The sequence below is a fragment of the Nicotiana tomentosiformis genome, chromosome 6 (genome assembly GCF_000390325.3).
Source record: "Nicotiana tomentosiformis chromosome 6, ASM39032v3, whole genome shotgun sequence".
Lineage (NCBI taxonomy): Eukaryota > Viridiplantae > Streptophyta > Magnoliopsida > Solanales > Solanaceae > Nicotiana > Nicotiana tomentosiformis.
The window spans coordinates 87,467,335-87,494,887 of NC_090817.1; the positions used below are offsets into that span (position 1 = coordinate 87,467,335).

The 27,553-nt window shown below is 39.6% G+C and overlaps 1 protein-coding gene across 1 annotated transcript; it reads right to left on the reverse strand.

Annotated features, from left to right (window-relative positions):
* Positions 1–17,521: 17,521 nt before the first annotated feature.
* On the reverse strand, positions 17,522–18,876 carry LOC138894367 (uncharacterized). The gene is made up of 2 exons (XM_070179061.1): positions 18,695–18,876; positions 17,522–17,918 (listed from the first exon to the last, which is right to left on the reverse strand). The coding sequence occupies exons 1-2, from the start codon at positions 18,874–18,876 to the stop codon at positions 17,522–17,524; spliced, it is 579 nt and encodes a 192-aa protein (XP_070035162.1).
* Between the last annotated feature and the right edge of the window lie 8,677 nt (positions 18,877–27,553).

Below are 27,553 nucleotides of genomic sequence, written 5' to 3' on the forward strand. Positions count from 1 at the left end.
GCTTCAAAGATCTGTCTTTTATTCTAGTTCAATTATAGTAGGTGTTTTCATATTGTACCTTTCAACTTTATCTAGATGCAATTGTAATAGGTACTCAAAGTATTCAAGTTAGAGTTAACTTGAAGTTGTCGCAGCAGTTAGAGGCTGATTGCCACAACGGGATTAGAGTTAATCGTAGGTTTACAAAAGTGTTTTGTAAATGCAGTTTTTGGCTCAGTGATTTAGTGGAGAGTTTGAAAAAATCTTGTTGGGAAGTAGGTTGTGATTTTTTCAACTTTTGAGCTAGGTGTTTTTCACGTAAAAATTTCTGTGTTCTTTATTTTTTGTACTTATTATTCCGCAACAGTAGTAGTTGGAACACATAAAAGAACTAAGTCCTTCTATAATCTGTGCACGCGAAAAATTGGACACCACACAAATCACCCCCCCTCTTGTGTGGTATTGACGTATAAAATATCACCACTTATATATAAAATAATATATTGGACTCCAATCATTCATATTTTCTCACCATCTTCTTCCTCTCCACCACCCCAGCTTATGATCGATATTTTTGTAGAAGAATTTCAATTTTCCGATCATATAGAGCTTCATTATGACCGTTGTTTGCTATCAAATTTGATTTCGTTGAATTTCATCTGGTTTCACCCTCTCCTTGATATTATTAAGTTGGATTTTATTAGCAAAATTTCTAGGGGACGAAATCAATGAGTAAACCAAATTTCCAATTAGTTAATAATTTATAATTGCTATTAAATGGTTAATGTACCAATTAATAGCAACTTACAACTGCTACTAAATGATTAACGTGGAAGAGAAATTTGTGCATCTCAACTACGTGAAAAGTACAGTAAAAGCTCAATTGATAACTGATAAATGGCTAAAAGTGTATGTTATTTAGTATAATTTCATATCATTTTGTGCGTGAGTTGTGGGAAATCACATGCTTACAAATATGAAATATACTCATTACGTGTTTATCATGTGTAGGAATGAATTTGAATTGAAGTTGGCAAGAATTGGATGATTTGGCGCAAAAAGAGTAGAGATGCAAGAGCTAGGAGCGTGCCACAATTGGTGCATTGCATGAAGGTAGGCGCTCAATGGCCTAGGAAATGAACAAAAAAAACGTAAAGTATGGAGGTTGGCACTGGACCTGGCACGCGAAAAAATAAAAGAAGAAAAATAAATAATTGGGAGCATGCTAGGGGTCGCGCGTTGCACCAACCCTAGCACGCAACTCAACTTTTCCTTTGCGAATTAGGAGAGATCAAGGACGCCCCACATCAACCTTAGTTGATATTAATACATCATAAAATGTCCTTTTGAGGGGAGAGACACTACTGTAGGGTAAGACAACACCTAAGGAGGCGATAACTGTTCAATATCACTAAGAAGACAAGCTCGAACAAGTCCTAAGTTATAAATATTAAGATTCTTATGTCTAGCTAATTAACTAACAAATTAAAGTAGTATAGTAACAACTATGGATACTAATGGTTGGAGACAAGATTAAAGAGACCTAGAGTTATGATTTTTTCAATTGTCAGAATCCTTCCTGCTACATCTTCTATAATTCGCCTAAGTATTCTCTACTGATCATGAGGACTCGACTTATCATAATTCTCTCTCGAGCAACTACAATAATTCATATTCTCTCGAATTACGCTAGTTTACACTTTTTCACCGCTCACTATGATCACATCAAAGCTTCGTTATCTCTAATCTCACTTTTAAACCCGCCGTATTAATCTCTCATATACCTTGGAAGTGACGTTGTTCAACAACAACCTAATTATGCACTATTTTCTCAAGCAATACATACTAAATAGACACTATCAATCAATGGCTATTCAATCAACTGAAATGAGTACGTACTTGAACAAGTAGATAAATCCAAAGGTTAAATTATATTAAAACATAACAAGAATTAATCCTCCAAGAGGTTCCATCAAAAATCTGAATAATAAATTAGCTACTCATAATAGTATATAAAACTACAATACTAAAAGTCATAACCAACAATGGAAAATAGGAAGAAGAAGGAGAAAAACTTGTGGTTGAATCTTCCTCCTTGCTCCTAGCGTGTTCTCGCCTCCTTAGGTGTTGTCTTACCCTAAAGTAGTATCTTTCCACTCAAAAGGATATTTTATGATGTATTTATATCAACTAGGGTTTATGTGGGGCGTCCTTGATCTCTCCTAATTCGCAAAGGAAAAGTTGAGTCGCGTGCTAGGGTTGGTGCAACGCGAGACCCCTAGCACGCTCCCAGCTTTTGCATCTCTACTCTTTTTGCATCAAATCATCCAATTCTTGTCAACTTCCATCCAAATTCATTCCTACACATGATAAACACGTACTGAGTATATTTCACGTTTGTAAGCATGTGATTTTCCACAACTCACACATGCACTTTTAGTCATTTATCAACAATCATTAAATAGCTTTGAAGCTTTAAATTCAAATAATTTTGTAAAATTATTATTTGTTTGGATGAGTGTTGTTACAAATGATTGAAAATATTCTTTGAAGTTTATATCTCAATTTGAGGGAGTTTTGTGAAGATTCGAGTTGATTTTGATTGAAATTTCAGATTGAAATTCGAAGAAGGAGACATAAATAAATTGTATATTGACTCATGCACCTCCTCTTGATTGTAGTTGGTATTGGAAAAAATTGAATTCTCTAAAGGTTTGGAATGATGGAGTGGTACTATAATGGGAAATATGTGTTAATTGCTGGAAATACTTGGAAGAGAAGTGTGGAAACACTATAGATCCTCCTAATTTGGGAGGGGTTTAAAAAAAGAAAAAATAAATACTCAATCAATAACAATTATATTGCTATGCAGGGGAACTTGACCATACTACTAGTAGCAGAGTTTATATGGAACTCTATCGTGCAACCAAACCACAGAATGATTCATTGGTTAGTTGCTCATGATCGACTGCTTACAAAAGATAGACTTTTGAAGCTGCATGTTATAGTACAAGACATAAATTGCTTCTTATGTAATGAAATGGTTGCTGAAACCCAAGAACACATGTTTCGCGATTATCGATGGACAACATAATTGAGGGTTGCTATACATCAGGTGCTGGAAAAGATCAAAAGAAAGCACATAAAGTTTTTTAAAAAGGAAGTGGCTACAGCAATTTATGGGGCCTTGAGCTATCATACCTGGAAAGCCAGAAAAGGGGAAATGTTTAAAGGAATGAATGTAAATACTAAATTTGTAAAGACACAGATACAAAAGGAATTTAGAGATAGAATAAATATACACAGGAACTCTAGGAAAGCTAGAGGTTGCAATTCTTTGCTCCAGAAATTCTGTAATTAGTGATTGGTTAGAGGCCTAAGAGTACATTGCACCCTTCCTAGAAGGTGGTAATGGTTCTAGGTGCTCTTTAGATTGTACATATTTGTTTGTTAAATGGTAATATTTTACAGTTATTACCAAAAAGAAAAATTTATATATATCTATATATCGGATGTACAAACGATATATAAAATATATACAACTAATATAATTGTACACAAGTTGTATGTAAGTTACATGTAAATTATAGTTATTTGACGAATTTTGTACAATGAAAAATTATATACAAGTTGTATGTAAATTGTAGCTTTTGATCAGATTCTTTACAATAAAGAATTGCATACAAATTGTAGCTTTTGACCAAATTTGTATACATTTTGTAAAAACTTTAGTTACTTTTTGTAAATTGAAAAACCTAGTTAAACCTAGTAAATGTTATTCTAATTTTGTATATATATGAAAAAATCCCAACAAAAAGGGAATTTTGGCATGGTAGAACAACTACGTATCTATATAATTTGCAGAAAAACTTTAGTTATGAGATAACCAATAAATTTGTATCATAATAATAATGTGTATATCAAAATGTATATCACAACTTTATTTTCTTTCTTTATGTATATAAAAATGTATATCATAACTTTATGTTCCTTCTTTATATATCTAACATATAAAATTAAAAATATAGTTATCCTATAATTTATGGTTGTCTATATATCCAATTGTATAACACAAAAATAGTTGTATTTGTTTTATATATCACAGTGTATAATACATCAAATAACGTATATACCAAAATGTGTATCACAATTTTATTTTTCTTCTTTGTGCATATTAAAATGTATATAAAAAATAGTTAATATTGGATGTATTAGCTTGGCATCTCAATAGTTATTTAATAATCTTGGATTTATTTTCCTTCTTTGTATGAACGATAATGTGTATATCAAAAATAGTTGTAGATAAATTTCGACTTCAACGAAAGAATGCTTCTTGTTTTCTAGGGTTTTCATTCCCTTTTAGAGAGGGGAGGATTTGGAGGCGGCTACTTCAAGAAAAAGTAACACATAGGGATAGTCCTTACATGTTTGCTGCTACTAGGACTTACGACAAAATCGAACAAAAACTTTAACACGGAACAAAAGGAGCGGAGGGTGGCAAACAACGAACGAAGGGGGGGAGAGAGGCAGCGAACAAGAAGGGGGAGGGAAGCAATTTCTAAGAGGCATGAGATGCCTTTGATGGGTATACTCGAGGTCAAAATCTTTGATGTTTGAGGAATAGACGTCATGGGGCTGTTTCCATCATCCAATGGTCATAAGTACATCTTGGTCGCAATTGATTATGTGTCAAAGTTTGTACAGGTTGTGGCTTTGCTCACGAATGATGCTAAGGTTGTGGTGAACTTTGTGAAGAAGAACATTTTCATGAGATTTGGAACTCCACATGCTTTGATTAGTGATGGAGGTACTCACGTTTGTAACAAATTGTTGGGCAATCTCTTGGCTAAGTATGGAGTGATACAAAAGGTCAAACAGCCTATCATCCGCAAACTAGTGGTCAAGTCGAGGTTTCGAATAGGGAGGTGAATGAAATTTTAGAGAAGACAGTGAACACAAGTAGAAAGGATTGGGATAGCAAGCTGGATGACGCTCTATAGGCGTATCGAATTGCATACAAGACTCCAATTGGAACATTGCCGTATAGGTTGATTTATGGGAATGCTTGTCACTTGCTCGTTGAGTTTGAACATAAGGCATATTGGGCAATCAAGAAGCTCAACTTTTATATGGATCTAGCTGGGATAAATAAATATTGCAATTCAATGAGCTCGAGGAGTTTCGATTTCACGCGTATGAGAATGCGAAGTTGTACAAAGAGAAAACAAAGAGTTTTTAGGATTTGGCTATATAACCAATTGTTCAAACCTAATATAAAGCTAACAAATTATGAATTCTTCTTATGTGTGGTCATTCATTGTAAAGAAAGTACTAGTTTAATGACAACATTTTGGTTGGGCCTTAGATAACAAAAGCCCAGTATCAATGATTGTTCTTCCAGTCCTTCCTTCTACACGGTTTTGTTTCAAAATAAATATAAAAAATTCACAAATCAATCAATCTATCAGTACCGTCTCAATATCACTATGTTACCAAACTCTTATGTATATATCAAACATAATATTATACAACTTTATAGTTTAATACTTGAAAAACATTATCAGAAAGAAAAAACTTTTTGTTGTACAGGGCGAATAATAAAATGTGTAAAGTTTGTGTCGAGCATTCCTAAGACATATGAGTACTTAGGCCTGCATATCAACCCATTGAAGTGCTAGTCCATATGACTTTAGCTCCATGGTTGTCTCATGACATTTACATTTACTTTTAAAACATTATTTGTTGAGCAGTACAAACCTCCACAGAGTGTTACAAATACTAATCAAAGGGCTCGTTTGGTAGAAGCTATAAGAATAACGCTGAATATGGTGTATTAGTAATGCTGTGATTAGTTATACTATGATTAGTTATGCTAAGATTATTTCTTATCCACTATTTCGTTTGGTGTATCAAAGCATTGCATAAAAAATTGGTTGTTTACAAATATACCATCTACATTTTTTAACTTTGTACATTGCAAAGTTTTATTACCCTCTGCATTCTTTTCTCTCTAAAGCCAACTTCTTCTACAGGATTGCAAAACTAAAAGAGAAAATTACTTGAAATATTAAAGTTAAAAGAGAAGAACAATTTAATTGTTATGACATATAATACAAAATACTAATTATTAAAAAAATAGGTAGATGTTTAACAAATAATGAAAACTTCGGTTTATACTTTGAAGGAATTCAAAATAGAATTTAGTATTAAATATAATATTTTTTTGATTATAGTAGAATGCTAAAGAGAAAAAATTAATTAATATATCATAATATAAAAATATACAAAATATGGCGAAAAGTATTAGAAATAGGTGTTGAGGGGCAATTAAGTCTTTAATTAAGCTTATGCATGTATTAATAACCTTGATATTGCTAAATATTACTAATACACAAAGCTAATAAATACATTATTTTTTCTAATGCACATAATTTATTACACGCATATCCTCCACTCTCTATATAGTCTTCCCAACCCATCAATCACAACTTCCAAAGAAAATAGCGAAACATCAAAACCTGATTAATAAGTCTTCCCATAAAAAGAATTCCAGTGCTTATATATTCTATAACATGTCACTGTCCAAAAATAACTTAAAATCTTTTGAGAAGTGTTATTGTATCACATTGTTATGCAAACACTGCACCTGACATAAAAATAAAATCAATGAGAAGGACGTAGAGAAATTAAACTAATCCTACGTACTAGCTAGGTAAAATACAATTCATTTTGATAAGTGACCCAAGACGCCAGTTTTATTAATCATCTAATTGTTCAAAGTATCTTCCATTTCTTTCGAAGCCATTAGTAACCGTTGCAGCTACGGCAAAGCTAAAAAGGCCAAACTTAAGACCAACTAATTTAGTACACTTCTCCTCCATAATTCAAACCACTCAAAACATCTAAGCTTTACCAAATCCACTGATAGTCTTATTATAGAATTCATTCATGCATCTGAATCTTATGGCAAGGGCTCACAAATGGGATAGTACTGATAGCTCACTCCAATATAATTAAGCTGTTTTACTTACGTAAGGTTTTCTTGTTCTCTGTCGCAGTATTAATTAGGCTAAGTTTCTTCTAGGAAAATTTGTCATATGCCAGATATATGAATGAAACAAATGGATGAATCTATTATCTATTCAAACATTTGTTAGCGAAAAATTTCAATCATTACTCAGTTATCGTTTTTTCTATTTTGACATTTGTTGTACTACTGCAAAACTAGTACTGCACACTGTTCTATACATAATGCTCAAATTCTCTGAAAATGGTGTCGTATTTGTGTTGGATCCTCCAAAAAATTAATAATTTTTGGAGGATCTGGCAGATGATTTTTTTTAAAGGATCCGAGCAGCATAGGTTAATATGGGTGTACAAAGGAAATCGACAAACCGCGCTAAACCTATAATCCGAATCAAACCGAGAAAAAAAACCCGACAATAGTTTGGTTTGGTGTTGAAAAAAACAAACTCGACCAAAATTGATTTGGTTTGATTTTATCTAAAAAAAAAATCAAACCGAACCAAGCCAACCTGACATTACATGTATAGAAGTTTTAAATATATTTAATACATAAAAATATTTATTGTTGTGTAGCTTATGAATATTTCTTAAATATTTTTATAATTTTTTCTCTTAACGTATTATTTTAAACTTGAACTTATAATTCTTGAATACTACAATAAGTTTTACAGTCAATATTAATGCTAATAAAAGACATTCAATTAAATTGTACTAGGAATGACAATAGTATTGGATATTTTTTTTAATAGTTTTTTCATGGTTTAGATAAAATGCACAACTTATTTTTTTTTTAGTGTTTAGTCATGTAAAAATAGTACTTGTTAGTCGTACTTATTTTAGCAACTTAGAAATTTTTTATTATGTTTATTTTTATTATGGTATATTAATAATATTTATTTTATGTAATTTTATTATCTTTATTGTTGAATATTTTAGTACAATGCCATAACTCATATCATATTTTATGTTATTTTCTTGAAAACACCTTATATAGTTATGTCTTACTAGGATCAAAAATATATTTGGAGCACAAATTCTATGTTTTGTGCTATGAAGACTTTATAAAAAAAAAGGTCAAAATAACTCGAAAACCCGAGGTTAAAAAACCCGACTTTTATTGGTTTGGTTTGGTATTTAGATTTATAACCCGACACAATTGGTTTGGTTTGGTAATTAAAAATTTTGAACCAACCCGACCTATGCAAACCCCTAGGTACTACTGATAGGAAATTTTGACCATCATGCATGCCTCATCATATAACAGATTGTATACGGTCGAAATAGATTTCGGCCTTAGCACGTCCGATCGAGTTCGAACGATGATCTATCGAAGTAAGATCCCGAAGGTGAAACAAACTAACTCGAACCCGGGGAGGCCGATCCGTGTCGAGTTCGATATCATTATCAAGCTCGAATCGAAATCGATCCATGATGCAGAGTAGATCTATCATGTTGATAATCCAGAGACCAACCAACATTGACCTCGAATCAATTCGAGAGCTCGAGCCAGGATCGGGCTCGAACCAAGATCAAGAGCTCGAGTCGAAATCAAGCTCAAACCAAAATCGAGGGTTCTAAGCAATATCGAGCTCGCAGACAAAAGCCGTTGCAATCCCACTAGAGAGAATCTTGGCAGAAATGGTGGAAAAGCTGACTTATCATGGGTCTCCCACTGAATGTTTATTTTATTATGCTTAGAGCCAAATCCCTCCACTATAAAAGGGCTTGGTTATAATTTCTGTAAAATAAATTTTTCTCAGGATTACATTGTAATAAAAGCGCTATAATCTTCTACAGTAAAGAATCGTTCTTTCAGATTTCTTAGATTGATTCTATTTGTTGAATCCTAAGATTCATTGTTCCTAACAACCTTATCTATTTCACATTCTCTGCAATCTATATTTACATTTCTATTTATCCTTGCATTTTGTATTAAGTTACGCCACATATCCTCGGAACTGCATATAAATTCAACTCTATCCATTTTTCGGGTAAACAGCTTGGCGCCCATCGTGGGGCCGAGGATTATAGTGGTTATTTGATACAAATCTGAAAAACACGTCATTGTGCTTTGCGCTTATTTCCGAAAACATCTTGAATTTCGGATCAGCTACGAATAACCACCAATCAAATGGCTTCACCGATTGATAACGAAGCCGGCCTTCAAGATGAAACCAACAACTTGGCACCCAGGGCCGAAAGGCCAATTAACGATGGCACCGAGGCTCGAATCGAAGTACCCAAAATTCAAGCCGAAATACCATTGGATGTCAATTCACAAATAGCTTTGAAGGCGATTCAGCGTTCCGAACCGAAAAGAAACATTCAGGGCGATACTCGATCCGTAGCCCGAAACACCCAAAATGCGGGGGAAATCAGGGCCAGCTTACATATGATCTTCGAGATGCTACAAGCCCAACAAGTAGCGATAGCTTAGCTACAGAGCCAAACTCGCGCACAAAGCAGACCAGATTCCAACCCACTTCGAGAAGTCACCACAGAACAGAGTCCGCCATAGTGAAATCTAATGAGCAAGAATCGGGGACTACTCCCGGAATTACTAAATTGCTCGAGAAACTCACAAAACAAGTCGAAGCCAACGACAAGAGGGTGGAAACGTACAATGCCAGGGTCAATTAAATCCCGGGGGCTCCACTAATGATAAAGGGGCTTGATTCGAAAAAATTCATACAAAAGCCTTTTTCGTCGAGTGCGGCGCCTAAGCCAATCCCCAAAAAATTCCGTATGCCCGAAATTCCCAAATATAACGGTACGACCGATACAAATGAACATGTCACCTCTTACACATGTGCCATAAAAGGCAATGATTTGGAGGACGATGAGATCGAATTCGTGTTGTTGAAAAAGTTATAGGAGACCCTCTCGAATGGAGCGATGATCTAGTATCACAATTTACCACCGAATTTCATTGATTCTTTTGCCATGTTAGTAGATTCGTTCGTAAAGGCACATGCTGGTGCCATAAAGGTTACAACAAGAAAATCAGACCTTTTCAAAGTAAAGCAAAAGGAGAATGAAATGCTGAGGGAATTCATATCCCGATTTCAAATGGAACGCATGGAATTACCACCGGTCACAAACGATTGGGCCGTACAAACTTTCACCCAAGGGTTGAACGAGCTAAGCTAGACAACATCATATCGGCTGAAATAAAATTTGATCGAGTATCCGGCGATAACTTGGGCAGATGTACACAACTGATACCAATCGAAAATTAGGGTCGAGAATGATCAATTGGGAGCTCCGTACGGACCCGTGCATCAGAACAGGACAGTTACTAAAAACCAAAAGGAGATCGACAGAGAACAAAGGTCAAACAGAGACCGATATCGACCGTACGTCACAGATCGGGTGAACAACGAGTCAGCATGCAATGCAGTTCGGAACAATCGAAGGATTGATCAGAGGCAAAATTCTCGGGGACTTATGAGTAAGAGCGGCTTCGATAAATATGCCGATCCTTTAGAAGCACCTCGATTACCAGAATATAACTTCAGCGTTGGTGCATCCGCTATCGTGTCGGCCATCGGACGCATCAAAGACACTAAATGGCCTCGACCCATACAAATCGATCCTGCTCGAATCTCAATCAAACGTGCGAATATCATGGTACCCATGGCCAAAGAACGGAAGTGCAAGCAACTAAGAGAGGAAGTAGCCCGCTTATTTGACAAAGGGCACCTTCGGGAATTTCTGAGTGATAGGGCGAAGAACCATTTTAAAAATAGGGATTTCAGCAAGCAAAAGGAGCAAGAAGAACCGCAGCACGTCATCCACATGATCATCGGCGACATCGATACCCCTCAGGGACTAGTGCTTAAATGCACTAAAACATCTATTGTGAGGGAAAAACGATCTCATACTCAAGATTACGTACCCATGAGGACTTTGTCCTTTGATGATGAAGATGCAGAAGGGGTCATCCAACCTCATAACGACGCACTGGTAATATCCGTACTCATGAATAAAACTAAATTTAAGCATGTGTTAATCGATCCAGGTAGCTCGGCCAACATCATCCGATTGAAGGTAGTAGAGCAGCTAGGCCTACAGGATCAGATCGTACCCGTAACTCTGGTTCTAAACGGGTTCAGTATGGCATGTGAAAACCACCAAAGGCGAGATAATCCTACCAATAAACGTGGCCGGAACCATCCAGGAAACAAAGTTTCACGTGATCGAAGGCGATATGAGATACAACGCCCTTTTTGGAAGGCCATGGATCCACAACCTGAGATCTATACCTTCGACCCTACACCAGGCCCTCAAATTCCCGACATCAAGAGGTGTCAAAACGGTGTACGGAGAACAGCCAGTCGCGAAGGAAATATTATCCGTCGAGGAAGCTAAACCAATGTCCTCATCTTCGCCGATAAAAGAATCAGGCTCGGAAGGTGAACGTGACACCAAATAGCAATCACAGACATCGGCTTCGACCCAGCAGACAACCAGAAAATTGAAGAGGATGATGATCAAAGGGTCCCTCGATCTTTCATGATTCCCGAGGACTCCGACGCCACCAAATCAGTAATCGAGGAACTAGATCAAGTCACATTAATCGAGCACTGGCCCGAGCGAAAGGTATACTTGGGAACGGGGTTGAGCCCCGAACTCTGGAAGAAACTCGCTCAATTTCTTATCAATAACATCGATTGTTTTGCCTGGTCCCATTTAGATATAACAGGGATCCCGTCGGACATAACGATGCATCGGCTAAGTTTGGACCCAGGTTCAGACCGGTGAAGCAAAAGAGAAGACCCTAGTCCGAAGGAAAGCACGCATTCATAAAGGACGAGGTAACCAAGCTTCTCAAAGTAGAGTCCATTCGGGAGGTGAAATATCCCGAATGGTTGGCCAACATAGTTGTAGTCCCTAAAAAAAGGAACAAACTTAGAATGTGTGTGGACTATAAGAATTTAAACAAAGCATGCCTCAAAGATTCCTTTTCGCTGCCCAACATCGATCGCATGATTGATGCCACGACCGGCCACGAGATCCTCACTTTTCTCTATGCCTATTCCGGGTATAACCAAATCCAGATGAACCTGGAGGACCAGGAAAAGACTTCATTTGTCACCAAATATGGAACGTATTGTTATAATGTGAATCCCTTCGGGCTAAAGAATGCAGGGGATACTTACCAACGCCTAGTAAATAAAATGTTCGAAGAAGAAATAGGAAAATCAATGGAAGTTTATATTGATGACATGCTAGTTAAATCCCTGCGTGTAGAGGACCATTTGACCCATTTGCGGGAAACGTTCGAAATTTTTAGGAGATACAAATGAAGCTCAATCCCGAAAAATGTGCTTTCGGGGTTGGTTCGGGCAAGTTCCTCGGCTTCATGGTGTCACATCGGGGAATAGAGATTAACCCCGATAAAATCAAGGCCATCGAAGACATCGTCGTTGTGGACAACATGAAGGCCGTTCAAAGGCTAACGAGTCGGATTGCAGCCTTAGGCCGGTTCATTTCAAGATCATCTGACCGAAGTCACAAATTATTCTCTCTACTCAAAAAGAAGAACGATTTTGCTTGGACCCCGGAGTGCCAACAAGCATTAGAGGAACTAAAGCAATATCTATCAAGTCCACCACTACTTCACACTCCAAAAACAGATGAAAAACTTTTTTGTACTTGGCAGTATCGGAAGTCGCCGTAAGCGGTGTCCTAGTTTGAGACGAGCAAGGTACGCAATTCCCCGTTTATTATATGAGTCGAACCTTAGGATAAGCGGAAACTAGATATCCTCTACTAGAAGAATTGGAACTTGCACTGATAAGCGCCTCTAGGAAGTTAAGGCCGTACTTTCAATGTCATCCCATATATGTGTTAACCACTTACCCGCTTCGTAATATTTTGCACAAACCCGAGTTATCAGGCCGACTGGCCAAATGGGCCGTCGAACTCAGTGGGTACGATATCGAATATCAACCCCGTACGGCCATCAAGTCTCAAATTTTAGCAGACTTCATGGCCGATTTCACCCCAACCCTCGTACCCGAAGTCAAAAAAGAACTTTTGTTGAAATCAAGTACATCATCGGGGGTATGGATCCTTTTTACGGACGGGGCTTCGAACGTGAAAGGGTCCGGGCTAGGCATAGTTTTGGAACCACCCACGGGTAACACTATTAGGCAATATATTAAAACTATCAGGTTGACTAACAACGAGGCCGAGTATGAAGCCATGATTACAGGTCTTGAGCTAGCTAGAAACTTGGGAGCAAAAATCATTGAAGACAATTGCGACTCCTTGCTGGTGGTGAGTAAAGTAAACAAAACCTTCGAAGTTCGAGAAGGTTGAACGCAAAGGTATTTAGATAAACTGCTAGTCACTTTGCACCATTTCAAACAATGGACTTTACGACATGTACCACGTGAACAGAATAATGAGGCCGATGCGCTTGCGAATTTGGGGTAGTCGGTCGTGGTAGATGACTCGGGCTCGGGGAATGTTGTTCAACTTTTGATATCAGTAATCGTAGAAGGTCACGCCGAAATAAATTCTACAAGCTTAACCTGGGATTGGAGAAACAAGTATATTGAATACTTGAAGAGCGGAAAACTCCCATCAGACCCTAAAGATTCTAGAACCCTACGGACTAAAGCTGTTCGATTCACGTTGGCTTCGGATGAAATGCTATACCAAAGAACATTCGATGGACCGTTGGCAGTATGCTTGGGTACGGGAGATACCGATTACATCCTACGGGAAGTGCACGAGGGTACTTGCGGGAATCACTCTAGAGCTGATACACTAGTTCAAAAAATAATCAGAGCAGGGTATTATTAGATCGATATGGGAAAAGATGCGAAGGAATTTGTTCGTAAATGTGACAAATGTCAAAAGTTTGCACCGATGATCCACCAATCCGGAGAGTAACTCCACTCAGTCCTATCCCCATGGCCATTCATGAAGTGGGGAATGGATATTGTCGGCCTTCTGCCACCGACCCCAGGTAAAGCCAAATTCATTTTATTTATGACTGACTATTTTTCTAAATGGGTTGAAGCGCAGGCATTCGAGAAAATAAAAGAGAAAGAAGTTATAGAATTTATTTGGGATCATATCATATGCCGATTCGGGATACCCGCCAAAATAATGTGTGACAATGGAAAACAATTTGTTGGCAGCAAAGTAACAAGATTCCTCGAAGACCACAAGATAAGAAGGATACTATCGACGCCATACCACCCCAGTGGGAACAGACAGGCCGAATCAACAAACAAAACTTTCATTCAAAACTTAAATAAGAGGTTGAACGACGCTAAAGGGAAATGGAGAGAAATCCTGCCCGAAGTCCTTTGGGCATATCAGACGACGTCAAAATTCAGTACGGGGGCGACCCCATTCTCCTTAGTATATGGGTCTGAAGCATTAATACCAGTCAAAGTTGGTGAACCCAGTGCAAGATTTTGATTCGCGATGGAAGAATCAAACAACGAGACTATGAATGCCAGCCTCGAACTATCGGACGAAAGACGAGAAGCTGCTCTCGTCCAATTGGCCGCCCAAAAGCAGCGAATCGAAAGATATTATAATCGATGAACCAAGCTCCGTCATTTCAAGCTTGGGGACTTAGTGTTAAGAAAAATTACCATCAATTCCCGAAATCCAAACGAAGGAAAACTAGGACCGAATTGGGAAGGACCATATCAGGTGCTCGAGAACATCGGAAAGGGATCGTACATGCTCAACATTATAAACGACAAATAGCTATCAAGCAGCTGGAATGTATCACATCTAAAATGGTACTACTACTAAGGTACGACCTTTCCATATTCGTTTATATTTCAAAACTGACCCCTGCAGAAGTCCAAACAAGGGCTAAGATGGATCTCTCGAGCAGGGTTTTCGGCAAGGTTTTTAATGAGGCAACCATTGATCGTGCAGCATTTACAACAATATCCGAGGCCTCGCAAGAAAGTTATTTCACAACAATAGGGTTCCAATAGGAAAAATTATAAGAGCCAAATGGTCAAAGCGAACCATGCTAATATAGATTGGCCCAAACCCAGGCGTGTAATAACGTGCAAAGAAAGTTCTCTTCTTTATCGGCATCTTATATCCAAGGAAAATTCCTCTATTTTGAGATTTATTATGTTATCAGAATTAAGATAAACTCGACCACTAAGCCTACGGGCTACTTTTATTTCGAGTTGGAGCAAACACTCACTCGACCATTACGCCTGCGGGCTACATTACTTCGAGTTCGAATCATTCACTTGACTAAGCCTACGAGCTACTTTTATTTCGAGTTCGAGCAAACACTCACTCGACCATTATGCCTACGGGCTACATTACTTCGAGTTCGAATCATTCACTCGACTAAGCCTACAGACTACTTTTATTTCGAGTTCGAGCAAAAACTCACTCGACCATTATGCCTACGGGATACGTTGCTTCGAGTTCAAATTATTCACTCGACTAAGCCTACGGGCTACTTTTACTTCGAGTTCGAATCATTCACTCGACTAAGCCTGCGGGCTACTTTTATTTCGAGTTCGAGCAAACACTCACTAGACCATTACGCCTACGGGCTACATTACTTCGAGTTCGAATCATTCACTCGACTAAGCCTACGGGCTACTTTTATTTCGAGTTCGAGCAAACACTCACTCGACCATTACACCTACGGGCTACATTGCTTCGAGTTCGAATCATTCACTCGACTAAGCCTACGGGCTACTTTTACTTTGAGTTCGAATCATTCACTCGACTAAGCCTACAGACTACTTTTATTTTGAGTTCGAGCAAACACTCACTCGACCATTACGCCTACGAGCTGCATTGCTTCACGTTCGAATCATTCACTCGACTAAGCCTACATGCTACTTTTATTTCGAGTTCGAGCAAGCGCTCACTCGATCATTACGCCTACGGGCTACATTGCTTCGAGTTCGAATCATCGACTTGACTACTAAGCCTACGGGCTACTTTTATTTCGAGTTCGAGCAAGCACTTACTCGATTATTATGCCTATGGGCTACATTTCATCAAGCTCGAATCATTGACTCAACTAATAAGCCTAAGGGCTACATCACTCCAAGTTTGAGTAAGCGCTCACTCGATTACAGAGGCTACGAAGTCTAAATTTGATTAAGTTTTTTAAAACATTGTGAAAACATTTATAAGGCATGAATAAAGTCCTCACAATGCAGGAAACAAAAACATAAGCAAGTCGGCAAAAAAAGGGATGTATCTATATACAAATTTATCTGCATGGGTGATTATAACGTAAAAACTAAGAACTAAACTTCTCGTTCAGGAGCGGTCTCTTCTTTATCAGGCTCCCCCACGTTCTCGGATCCGCTCTTGATCCCATCATCATCATCATCATCATCATTGCCATCAGAAACCAGAGCTTCAGCATCGGCTTCGAGCTCTTTGGCCCTTTTTATCTCTTCAGCGAGATCGAAACCACGAGCATGGATTTCCTTGAGAGTTTCCCTTCGGGATCAGCACTTAGCAAGTTCGGCGACCCAATGTGCTCGAGTATCGGCGGACTCGGCTGCCTCTCTTGCCTGGACTTGGGCAGCTTCAGCATCGGCCCGATAGACGGCCACGAGCGCATCCGCATCGGCCTTTGCCTTTTCGGCATCAGATTCGGCCTTGGCAAGTACATAGGCCAATCGAGCCTCAAGCTCCTCAATTCTTCTTGCTTGAACCAGGCCGTTTTCCTTCATTTTATGAAGTTGGGTTTTGAACGATGATAACTGGGCTCGAGCAGTCTCTTTTTTTGAAGCAAAGCGGTCCATACCTTCTTTCCACCGCAAAGACTCCGTTCTTATCACGTCTACCTCCTCACGAAGCTTCCCGATCATCTCGATTTTTTGCTGCAGTTGTGAGACCGAAATGTTAGCTATTGTTCCGGCATCAAGCCCATAGGCTTTCAAAAGCAACATTACCTGCTCAGACAAATCGGTCCGATCTCGATAAGCCTTGGCTAGCTCAGCTCGGAGGTCTTTTATTTCATCTTCTCTCTGCCCTAAGGAAAGTCTAAGGGAGTTCCTCTCATCAGTAGCCCATTTTAGGTCGGCCTCGTAGCGATGCAGCTCATTTTGGGATCGAGAACATTGTTCTCGATGAACTTCCGCTGCCTAGAAAGAAACAAGAAGCAAACTTAACGAAAAATGAACATAAAGATAGTACCTACAAAATAATTTTAAAAGCTCACCTGATTCAAAGCCTGCCGCAATCCGTGAAAAAGATCCGATTCATCACCATCACTAGCAACGTCCTTAATACCAGTAAACAGGTCACGAAAGGGATCTTCTTCATCATGACGCCTGTCTAGATCGAGGGCTCCCAGAGCTTGAGCTTCCCGAATCACCCCTGCGGAAAAAGTGGAAAAGGTAGGCGAATCCTCGATTGTTGTTGCCCCAAATGAATCGCTTGGAGCATTCTCCTCGGTTAGAAGGGGTTTGAGGGCCCCTTTGGTCATATCCCCTGCCCGTTGACTCCGATGAGATGCGTCTTCGATATCCGATAGTTAGGGGACTCTACCCGAATCTTTCTCCGGTATATCTCCAGTTCGAGGCAGAGCCTCATGGAGCATCATCGATCCAGCCGCCAATGAGGCATCGGTGGTTCTCTTCATTCGGACCACCAATGCAGACTCATCGTTTTCTTCTTCTTCTTCTTCTTCTTCTTCTTCTTCTTCTTCTTCTTCTTCTTCTTCTTCTTCTTCTTCATCCCTTATACACAGAACGGATTCCACGGTCAAAGGAATAACATTCTTGTTCGTCTTATGAGCCATCCTCTTCTTCGGTTTTGGATCTTCGGGAATGGAGGCTCTTTTTCTTTTATTTTCCTTTACCGGCTTTGGAACAGAGGCCGAAATTTCCTCCTCATTGGACAAGGGCCTCAAAGCCGCGTCTTTACCCAAACTTGCATATGGAAAACCTTAATAAATTATTTTGAAAACCACCTCGTTCGGATCATCAAAGAGTACGAGAAATGAGCTTACCGTGATTTTTGGCCTCCTACCGACCCTTTGACAAATCACACCATGAGCGCTCGTCGTATGTGGAGGTCGAAACAAGGGCTCATACCCAGTTCTTGAGATCGGGAAGTGCTCGGGGAATCCACGGAATCACTACATCACAAAAAGAGAAGTGTCGATGAGAGAATAAATGAAAGAACAAAGTAGAAGTAACATCAAGATCACACTTACGTTTCATATTCCACTCCTCGGGAAAAGGGCATCTTTTCAGTCGGAATCAGGTCCGAAGTCCTTACTCGAACGAACCTTCCCATCTAACCCCGGTCCCTATCCTCGTCAATACTCGAGAACAAAGCCTTGGTAGCTTGACGTTGAAGTTTTATTAACCCTCCTCGAAAAAGTCGAGGACGGTATAATCGGATAAGATGGTCGAGGGTGAACAACATCCCCTCAATTTTGCTTACGAAATATCGGATTAGGATAACGATCCGCCAAAAAGAAGGGTGGACCTGGCCTAGGGTTATTTGGTATTAACGACAGAAATCAATGATAACGAAATCAAGGGGACCCAATGTGAAAGGATAAGAATACGCATTCAAAATCCCTCTCACGTGCGAAGTGATATCTTCGTCAGAAGAAGGAATCATTATTTCCTTTTTATCCCAATTGCAATCTTTCTTTAGCTGTTGGAGGTGATTCTCGGTTATCGAACATATATACCTCGATACCGGTTCACATCGACCAGGCATCGATGATCCTTTATCGACCTTGAAATCAGAAGTAAGGACGCACGCCCTAGGAACGCACTCCTCAGGCCGTGGTTTTGCCGGCGTATCATCGGCGGCACACTTTGAAGATGAAGTTTTATCTTTCTGAGGGATGGTTTGTGACGTTTTTGCCATTTTTGAGTTGAGAAGCAAGGAATAGAGAAAAATGACAAAGATTTGGTAAAATTGAGGAGGGGCTTTTGCAGAAAGAAATCATAGATTTACTGGTAAGTTGGAGAGTACGAAGAAGAACTTGGGAAATTTGGAAGATAGAAGATGTAAAAGTGGTAAAAGATAAAAGAAAGGGTTATTTATAGGTTCAAGCGATGGCAGTTCAGTATCAGCGGTGGCTGACCACCGTCTGACATGTATTAAATGCCTTGAAAGACTAAACCAACGGGACAACTACCAGATGCGTCATGGTCGAACCCGATGGAAACGTCAGGTTATAATCCGATCGAGCCGTTAAAAAATCATATCGTTTCTTGCCACATTCTTTCCGAGAAACGAGGGGACTATCTGTATATGGTCGAAATAGATTTCGGCCTTAGCACGTCCGATCGAGTTCGAACGATGATCTATCGAAGTAAGATCCCGAAGGTGGAACAAACTAACTCGAACCCGGGGAGGCCGATCCGTGTCGAGTTCGATATCATTATCAAGCTTGAATCGAAGTCGATCCATGATGCAGAGTAGATCTATCATGCTGATAATCCAGAGACCAACCAACATTGACCTCGAATCAATTCGAGAGCTCGAGCCAGGATCGGGCTCGAACCAAGATCAAGAGCTCGAGTCGAAATCAAGCTCAAACCAAAATCGAGGGTTCTAAGCAATATCGAGCTCGCAGACAAAAGCCATTGCAATCCCACTAGAGAGAATCTTGGCAGAAATGGTGGAAAAACTGACTTATCATGGGTCTCCCACTGAATGTTTATTTTATTATGCTTAGAGCCAAATCCCTCCACTATAAAAGGGCTTGGTTACAATTTCTGTAAAATAAATTTTTCTCAGGCTTATATTGTAATAAAAGCGCTATAATCTTCTACAGTAAAGAATCGTTCTTTCAGATTTCTTAGATTGATTCTATTTGTTGAATCCTAAGATTCATTGTTCCTAACAACCTTATCTATTTCGCATTCTCATCAATCTATATTTATATTTCTATTTATCCTTATATTTTATGTTATGTTACGCCACATATCTTCGAAATTGCGTATAAATTCAACTTTATTTATTTTTCGGGTAAACACAGATTAAGTTTGATCCTACCGTGAGAAGGACCTCAACGTATTCACGGACCACCAGCGCCTTTTAAAGGACCAGTACTACTACTGCAAGTCCTCCTACTGCTGCTCCCCAAAGTTGTTTGCCATTTCCTATCAATATGTGGACGTAAAATGTCAAAAGGACAAAAGGGAAGCCAAGAAAAGATATCATATCTTTGAGACTTAGCATCTTCCATGCATTACATGTCCAGTGTGGAACAAATTAAATTGTTACGTGGCTTATCATCGATCTTAATTAGACTGACCGGGCCCCCATCCCTACACACAGAAAAAAGGCCGCATACAGAGGAAATGAGAAAAAAGAAAGAAAGCCACGTTTCTCGTAGTGTGGTACATGGAATTGATTGATAACGTAGCGGAGCACTTTGTCCTTAATTTCAAGGTTGTGCTTTTCGTTTTCTGAAATTCCGTTAGGGAATCTAGTGTTGGGAGGATGAAAAGGATATGTCACCATCTTCCTCTTTATATATATATATATATATATATATATATATATATATATATGTCTAGCGGGAATATTATTGTTGTGTTATTATATACTGTAGTTCTTTTCTTTAGTCGTAAAAGATCATTAATGATGTGGTATTTAATTTAATGCTATTTTAAGAGAACAAGAGAGTGGGAAAATGGAAAGCGAGGAAATTGCATAATAAGTTTTAGATAGTCGAGTCAAGTGTAAGTCAATTGAAAGGTGAAGTGACAGTAGTGAATGGAGGAAAATTACAATTCAGACAAAATGAAAAAGGCTGATTAAGAATCTAAAGAAAAGTCTTTGACAACGTACGTGGCTAAGATTGTTTACTACGTAGAAAAGATACAAGCTGAACTTCGCTAATTAAACAAAAGTAATTCTCAGAAGTGGTAGAATTGTGACATAGTTATATTAACGGACAATTTAAAGAAATTAAACTCTTCGAGAGAAATTTAGCTTATGTACATAGTCTGATAGGGCCGGGTAACTTTTTTTAAATTACATCATCAACTTTAACTTGTTGAAACATGTTTCTTATTATTAACGGTTAACTATATTTTTTTTAGGTAACTTGATAGTATAAAGTTCTCATTTTATACTGTCTACATAGAAGTTAAACTCTTTGGAGAGATAATTGGCCGGGTATAGGTCTTTAATTTTAGTCAAGTGGATGATTCTTCAAATCCCAAAATGTTTAGGTCAAATTAAGAATATTGTATAGGGTAAAATATATTCTTATTAAATGATCACGTGAGAAAGCGACACGTGGAATTGAAGACAGAAGATAATCGGGTTTGAAGGCAACGATCTCGTTTGTTATCATAGAGAATGATATTCATAAAGGCGAAATAAATACCTATCACCCGGTAGTACTTAATGAAGAATATTCTGCAGCATTAAGTATATGATCCGTTACAGAGAATATGACATTCATTGTCTACCGTTACACATTCTTCAAAGGCCCTCATAATTGTCATTAAAGAGAGGCTTGATCCTAGGACCTTATTTCCTCGGTGCAACTATAAATAATGAGCTCTACCATCATTGTAAAGGGGCCGAATCTTTTGACAAGCATACACTATATTCTATCAAAAGCTCAATAACATTTTATTTTCTTGCTTATTCATATTGTTATTACTGCCCCCGGAAGCTCTGTTCCCCGAACTAAGATCTTTGCTGCTTCGTCTCAACTTCAAGGCTAAGTCTTATATTTTTGTCTAATTTATTTATCATTTTAGGATCAAATCGATTTACTTGTCTATAAACCATGTATAAATTCAACTGTACTGTTTTACGGCTAAACAATTTGGCGCCCACCGTGGGGCTTAGACAGTTGTATAATTGAATTGATCCTTGAATCTATTACTAACTTGTTTGGTTCGTTGTTCTTAGCAAATATTATTAAAAATGGTAGATAACAATGTCACTATCGCACACAACGTTAAGGCCCAAGGAAATCAGCCTCAGCACGAAGATTCTATAAGTGATACCCGCAACGAGGGGGATGAGGCCACGCCGGTTCACGGTGGGAAATATTCACGACATGTACGAGAGGCAACTCCTAATGATGCTGAAGACGAGCACGTCGTTGGAATACTAGGGATCCTGAGGGAGAAACAAAAGGCCATTATGGGCCATCTCTCGCGATAGGATCAGGTCATGAAGGAATTAAGGCAGGCGTTGTCGGGTGCTTCTAACAACGCGAATGGATGAGGCCCAGTTCCTCCCGATGCTCCCACAAATAAAAAACACAGAGGGTCGATAATAACACCGCGAGGGGCGAAGTCGGCTTTGACAGGACCGGGGGGGAATGATAGCGGATCCGGTAACAACAATGAGAATGATTCCTTTAAAATCGGACTCATGCAGTTTATGAGGGAAATAAATGCCTGAATGGATCAAGGTTCGGGCGCACCACCAGTATTGAAAGGAGTGGATTCAAAGAAGTACACCCAACTGGCGTTCAAACCAAGCGCGACACCAGAGTTGATCCCAAAGTGGTTAAAGATGCTAGATGTGCTGAAGTATGATGGGACTTCAGATCCTCAGGAGCATATCGCCACCTATACAACGACGGTGAAGGGAGGCGATTTGGCTTCGCACGAAATTGATTCAATCTTATTGAAGAAATTTGGAGAGACCCTCACAATGGGGGCCATGACATGGTATTCACTCTTGCCCGAGAATTCTATAGATTCCTTCGAGATGCTTGCGAATTCTTTTATTAAGGCTCATTCTAGGGCCAGAAAGGTACATGTTCGAAAGGCCGACATATTCAGGATTGCACAAGGAGAATCCGAATTTTTGCGGGAGTTCGTGACCCGGTTCCAGAAAGAAAGGATACTGCTTCCAGTCGTACCAGATGAATGAGCATCAACAACATTTACTAAAGGGTTGAATCCGAGAAGTTCCGATGCTTTTCGGAAATTGAAAGAAAGTCTGCTCGAGTTCCAGAAAACAACATGGGCGGATGTTCACAACTGATACGAGTCAAAGATAAGAATTGAAGATGATCAGCTCGGCTTCCCGGGGTCAACCAAAGGCTAGGGCCGGGAAAAGAATAAGGATAAATTGAAGGATGATTTTGAAGTAGATCGATGGTCTTCAAGGGGTCGGGTTTTTCCCTATGAGCGGGCCGAAGGACGCGAAAGAGGTTTCCAGGCAGCGGATAGACTCGCTATCGATAGGAGAACTGATCGCGACCGGAATAATAGGTCATAACAGGACAAGGAGACATCGGGTTCTCAAGATTCTTCCTACCCCAGGCTTCGAATACAACTTTAACGTCAGCATAGTGGATCTAGTGTCAGTTATGAGGAACATTAAAGAAGCACGGTTCCCGAAGTCAATGAGATGTGATCCATCCAAAGGGATCCTAATTTGTGGTGCGAATATCATGGAACCAACGGTTACTAGATATGGGACTATCTTCAACTACGCGAGGAGGTGGCGACATTGCTGAAAAATGACCATCTCAGAGAATTTTTAAGCGATCGGGCTAAAAAACACTACGACCGCAATCGTAATAATGCAGAACCTTTGAAAGAAGGAAAAGATCCCCCACGCTTGACGATCAACAAATTTTTTGGGGGGAACGAGATTAATGGTGTGATATTTTTGGCGGAAAAAAGGCGAAGGTGTCAGTGACCCACAGTAAGGGACTCTGGGAAGTCGCTGAGGATGACATTACTTTCATAGAGAAAGATGCAGATGGACTGTTGTTTCCCCCACATAACGATGTATTGGTAATTCCTTTAAATGTCTTAGATTTTAAAATTAAATGTGTTTTGGTGTCCGGCCAATATCATCCAAATAGAGAGTGTTGGAGTATGCCAAGCTCACCAGAAGTATCATTCCGGCCATAAAACTCCTCGTCGGGTTCAACCTAACGAGCATGATAACCAGGGGAGAGATCATGCTTCCCACAAAGGCCTAGGGGCTGATGAATATGACCCTTTTCGAGGTGGTGGACGGCGATATGGGCTATAATATTATCCTGTAGAGGCCGTGGTTGCACAAGATGAAGGTTGTACCATCATTATATCATCAATTGCTGAAATTTCCAACTCCCGAGGGAATTAAACAAATAAGAGGTGACCAACCGGCAGTAAGGGAGATGAATGCAATCTCAGCTTCCAGTAGCAAAGGGAAGGAGCACACGACATAGCAAATACAGGAACCGATGCCTGCTCCCGGACCGAGCAAAGTCAACCAAGGGGAGGAGACGTTGAAATCGTATCATGTACCAAGATATTTCCAGGTACAAGAAGAAACGGACGTAACAAAATCCACAGTGGAAAAACTTGAACAAGTTGCATTGTTCGAAAAGTTCTTGGAGAGGAAGTTCCACTTGGGGACAGGACTACACCCCAAGCTCAGATATGGATTTATCGAATTTGTTAAATTTAATGTCGATTGTTTTGCGTGGTCGCATATGGGTATGATAAGTATCTAGCCAGAAGTGGACGTGCATAAATTAAGCATGGATCCCAACATCCCACTGGTAAGACAGAAAAAACGTCCTATTGCCGAGGTTAGAAACAAATTTGTCACAAAGAAGAGGTAACTCGCTTGCTTGATATCGGTTCAATCCGAGAGGTAAAGTATCCTGACTGGCTAGCTAATGTAGTAGTAGTTTCAAAGAAGAATAATAAATTTTGCATATGTGTAGACTATAAGGATTTGAATAAGGTGTACCCAAATAACTCATTCCCATTGCCAAACATTGATCAAATGATTGATGCGACGGTCGGGCATAAGTTAATGAGTTTTCTCGATACTTATTCTGGGTACAACCAAATTAAGATGAACCTGGAGGATCAGGAAAAAACTTGTTTCATAACGAACTTCGGTACATATTGTTATAATGTGATGCCTTTCGGGCTAAAAAAATGTCGGAGCCACTTACCAGCGGCTTATAAACAAAATGTTTGAGAAACAAATAGGGAAACTATGGAGGTTTACATATATGATATTCTGGTTAAGACTTTGAACGCAGGTGATCATCTTAAACACCTGCAACAAACCTTCGACATCTTAAGGAAGCTTAACATGAAGCTTAACCCCGAGAAATGTGCATTTAGGGTCAGTTTCGGTAAGTTCTTGGGCTTCCTTGTGTCGCAAAGGGGGATCGAGGTTAACCCCGACAAAATTAAAGCCATCGAAGATATCTCGGACCAGCTATCAAGCGTAAAAGAGGTTCAAAGGCTGACAGGGCGATTGGCCGCTTTGAGCAGATTCATTTTCAGGTCTTCAGAAAAATGCCATCATTTCTTTACACTCCTCAAAAAGAAGAATAACTTCGGATGGACTCTGGAATGTCAATAGGCTCTGAAGGATTTGAAAAGGTATTTGTCAAGTCCTCCATTATTGTCAAAACTGGAGGAAGGCGAACAACTACTGATCTATTTAGCAGTCTCGAATGTATCAGTAAATGTTGTTTTAGTCCTTAAGGATGAAGGTACGTAATCCCTTATCTACTATATTAGTAAAATTTTGACGGGAGAAGAAACTCGATGCCCACATATGGAAAAATTGGCCTTTGCCCTCGTAGTCACTGCTCGAAAACTAAGGCCTTATTTCCAATGTCACCCGATAGCTGTGGTGACCACTTTTTCCCTGCGGAATATTCTTCATAAACCTGAACTCCTAGTTAGGCTAGCTAAGTGGGCAGTCGAAATGAGTGAATTTGACATAGAATATAAACCTAGGACTGCAATTAAGTCACAAGTTTTGGCCAACTTCGTAGTCGATTTTAGTTCGTGATTGTTACCTTTGGCTACCAAAGAAGCAGTAATGGTGTCAGAATCGACATCAGAAGTTTGGACCTTGTTCACGAACGGAGCTTCCAACGTGAAGGGGTCCGGGCTCGGCATAGTGTTAACCACACCCTCGGGAGAAACCCTAAGGCAAGCCATAAAAAATGTTCCTTTGACTAACAATGAAGCATAGTATAAAGCTTTGATTGTAGGACTCAAGCTTGCCTGAGGACTGGACTCCGAGGTCATAGAAATCAAATGCGACTCCAAATTGGTTGTAAATCAGGTCTACGGGATCTTCGAAGCCAAAGAGAAACGCATGCAGCAATACGTAATGAAAGTTCAGTCTCTACTCACTCGGTTCAGGGAATGGTCGATTACTCATATCCCGAGGGAAGAGAATGCGGAAGCATATGCACTAGCCAAATCTCGGATCATCCACGGAAATGAAAGGGTCGGACTCTGGCACGATTGTATAGCTTATGCACTCGGTATTGGACGCGGATAGCTATTACGAGGTAAACGCGACCAATTTGGTCTGGGACTGGGGAAATGAGATCATTGACTATCTCGAGTACGAAAAATTGCTTGAAGATACTAAGGCATCTTGGGCTCTGCGCACTAAAGCAGCTCGATACAGCTTCAAGGGAGGTCAATTGTACAGAAGATCTTTCCAAGTCTCGTTGGCCCGATGTTTGGGAGCATTCAAAGCTAACTACGTTATGCGAGAAGTCCACGAGAGGATCTGCGGAAATCACTCAGGCGCAAATTCCTTAGTGTTAAAATTAATTAGGGCAGGATACTACTGGCCCCTGATGGAACAAGACGCCAAGGCTTATGATCAAAAATATGATAAGTGTCAACATTACACACCATTGCTACATCAATCAGCAGAGCCACCACACTCAGTGTTGTCACCATAGCCGATCATGAAGTGAGGGATGGATATAGTCGAACCATTGCCCCCGACCCCCGGTAAGGCAAGATTTCTTTTGACTTTAACTAACTATTTTTCTAAGTGAGTTGAAGCAGATCCTTATCAGAAGATCGGTGAACGTGAAGTGGTAGATTTCTTGTGGGAGAATAAAATTTGCACATTTAGGATACCAAAAGAGATAGCCTGCGACAACGAACCACAATTTATAGGCGCAAAGGTCACAAAGTTCCTTGAAGACTTAAAAATCAAAAGAATCACATCATCACCATATCATTCGAGCGCAAATGATGAAGAAGAATCAACAAACAAGGTGATTATCCAAAATCTCAAAAAGAGATTGGAAGCAGCCAAAGGCAAATGGCCCGAAGAGCTACCAGGAATACTATGGGCGTACCGAACAACGGCCAAATAAAGCACCGGGGAAACTCCTTTCTCTCTTGTGTACGGAGAAGAAGCCCTAATCCTAGTGGAAATAGGGGAACCTACCTTGAGATATTTCCGGGTGGATGAAGAAACAAACAATAAAGCAATGTTGGTCAAATTAGAGCTGCTCGACGAGCGCAGGGACTTGGCGCATATAAGGATGGCATCCCAAAAGCAGCGAATAGAAAGATATTACAATCGAAGAGCCAACCTCCATTATTTCAAAGTAGGAAACTTGGTTTTAAGGAAAGTAACTCAGAACACCCGGGAGCTCAACGCAGGGAAACTGGGTCCTACGTAGGAAGGCCCCTACCGGGTTTCAGCTGTCACCGAAAAGGGTTTATATGAATTAGAAAATCAAAATGGAGTAAAGTTGTTGAGCAACTGGAACATGGAACACCTCAAAAGATACTATTGTTGATGAGTCTCACCT

Bases quoted from the DNA above. Each gene is read 5' to 3' on its own strand.
- LOC138894367 (XM_070179061.1), bottom strand. From the start codon at position 18,876: ATGGCAAAAACGTCACAAACCATCCCTCAGAAAGATAAAACTTCATCT. The intron at 17,919-18,694 runs GTATATATGTTC...TCCATATGCAAG, and splicing joins CGATGTGAACCGGTATCGAG to TTTGGGTAAAGACGCGGCTT.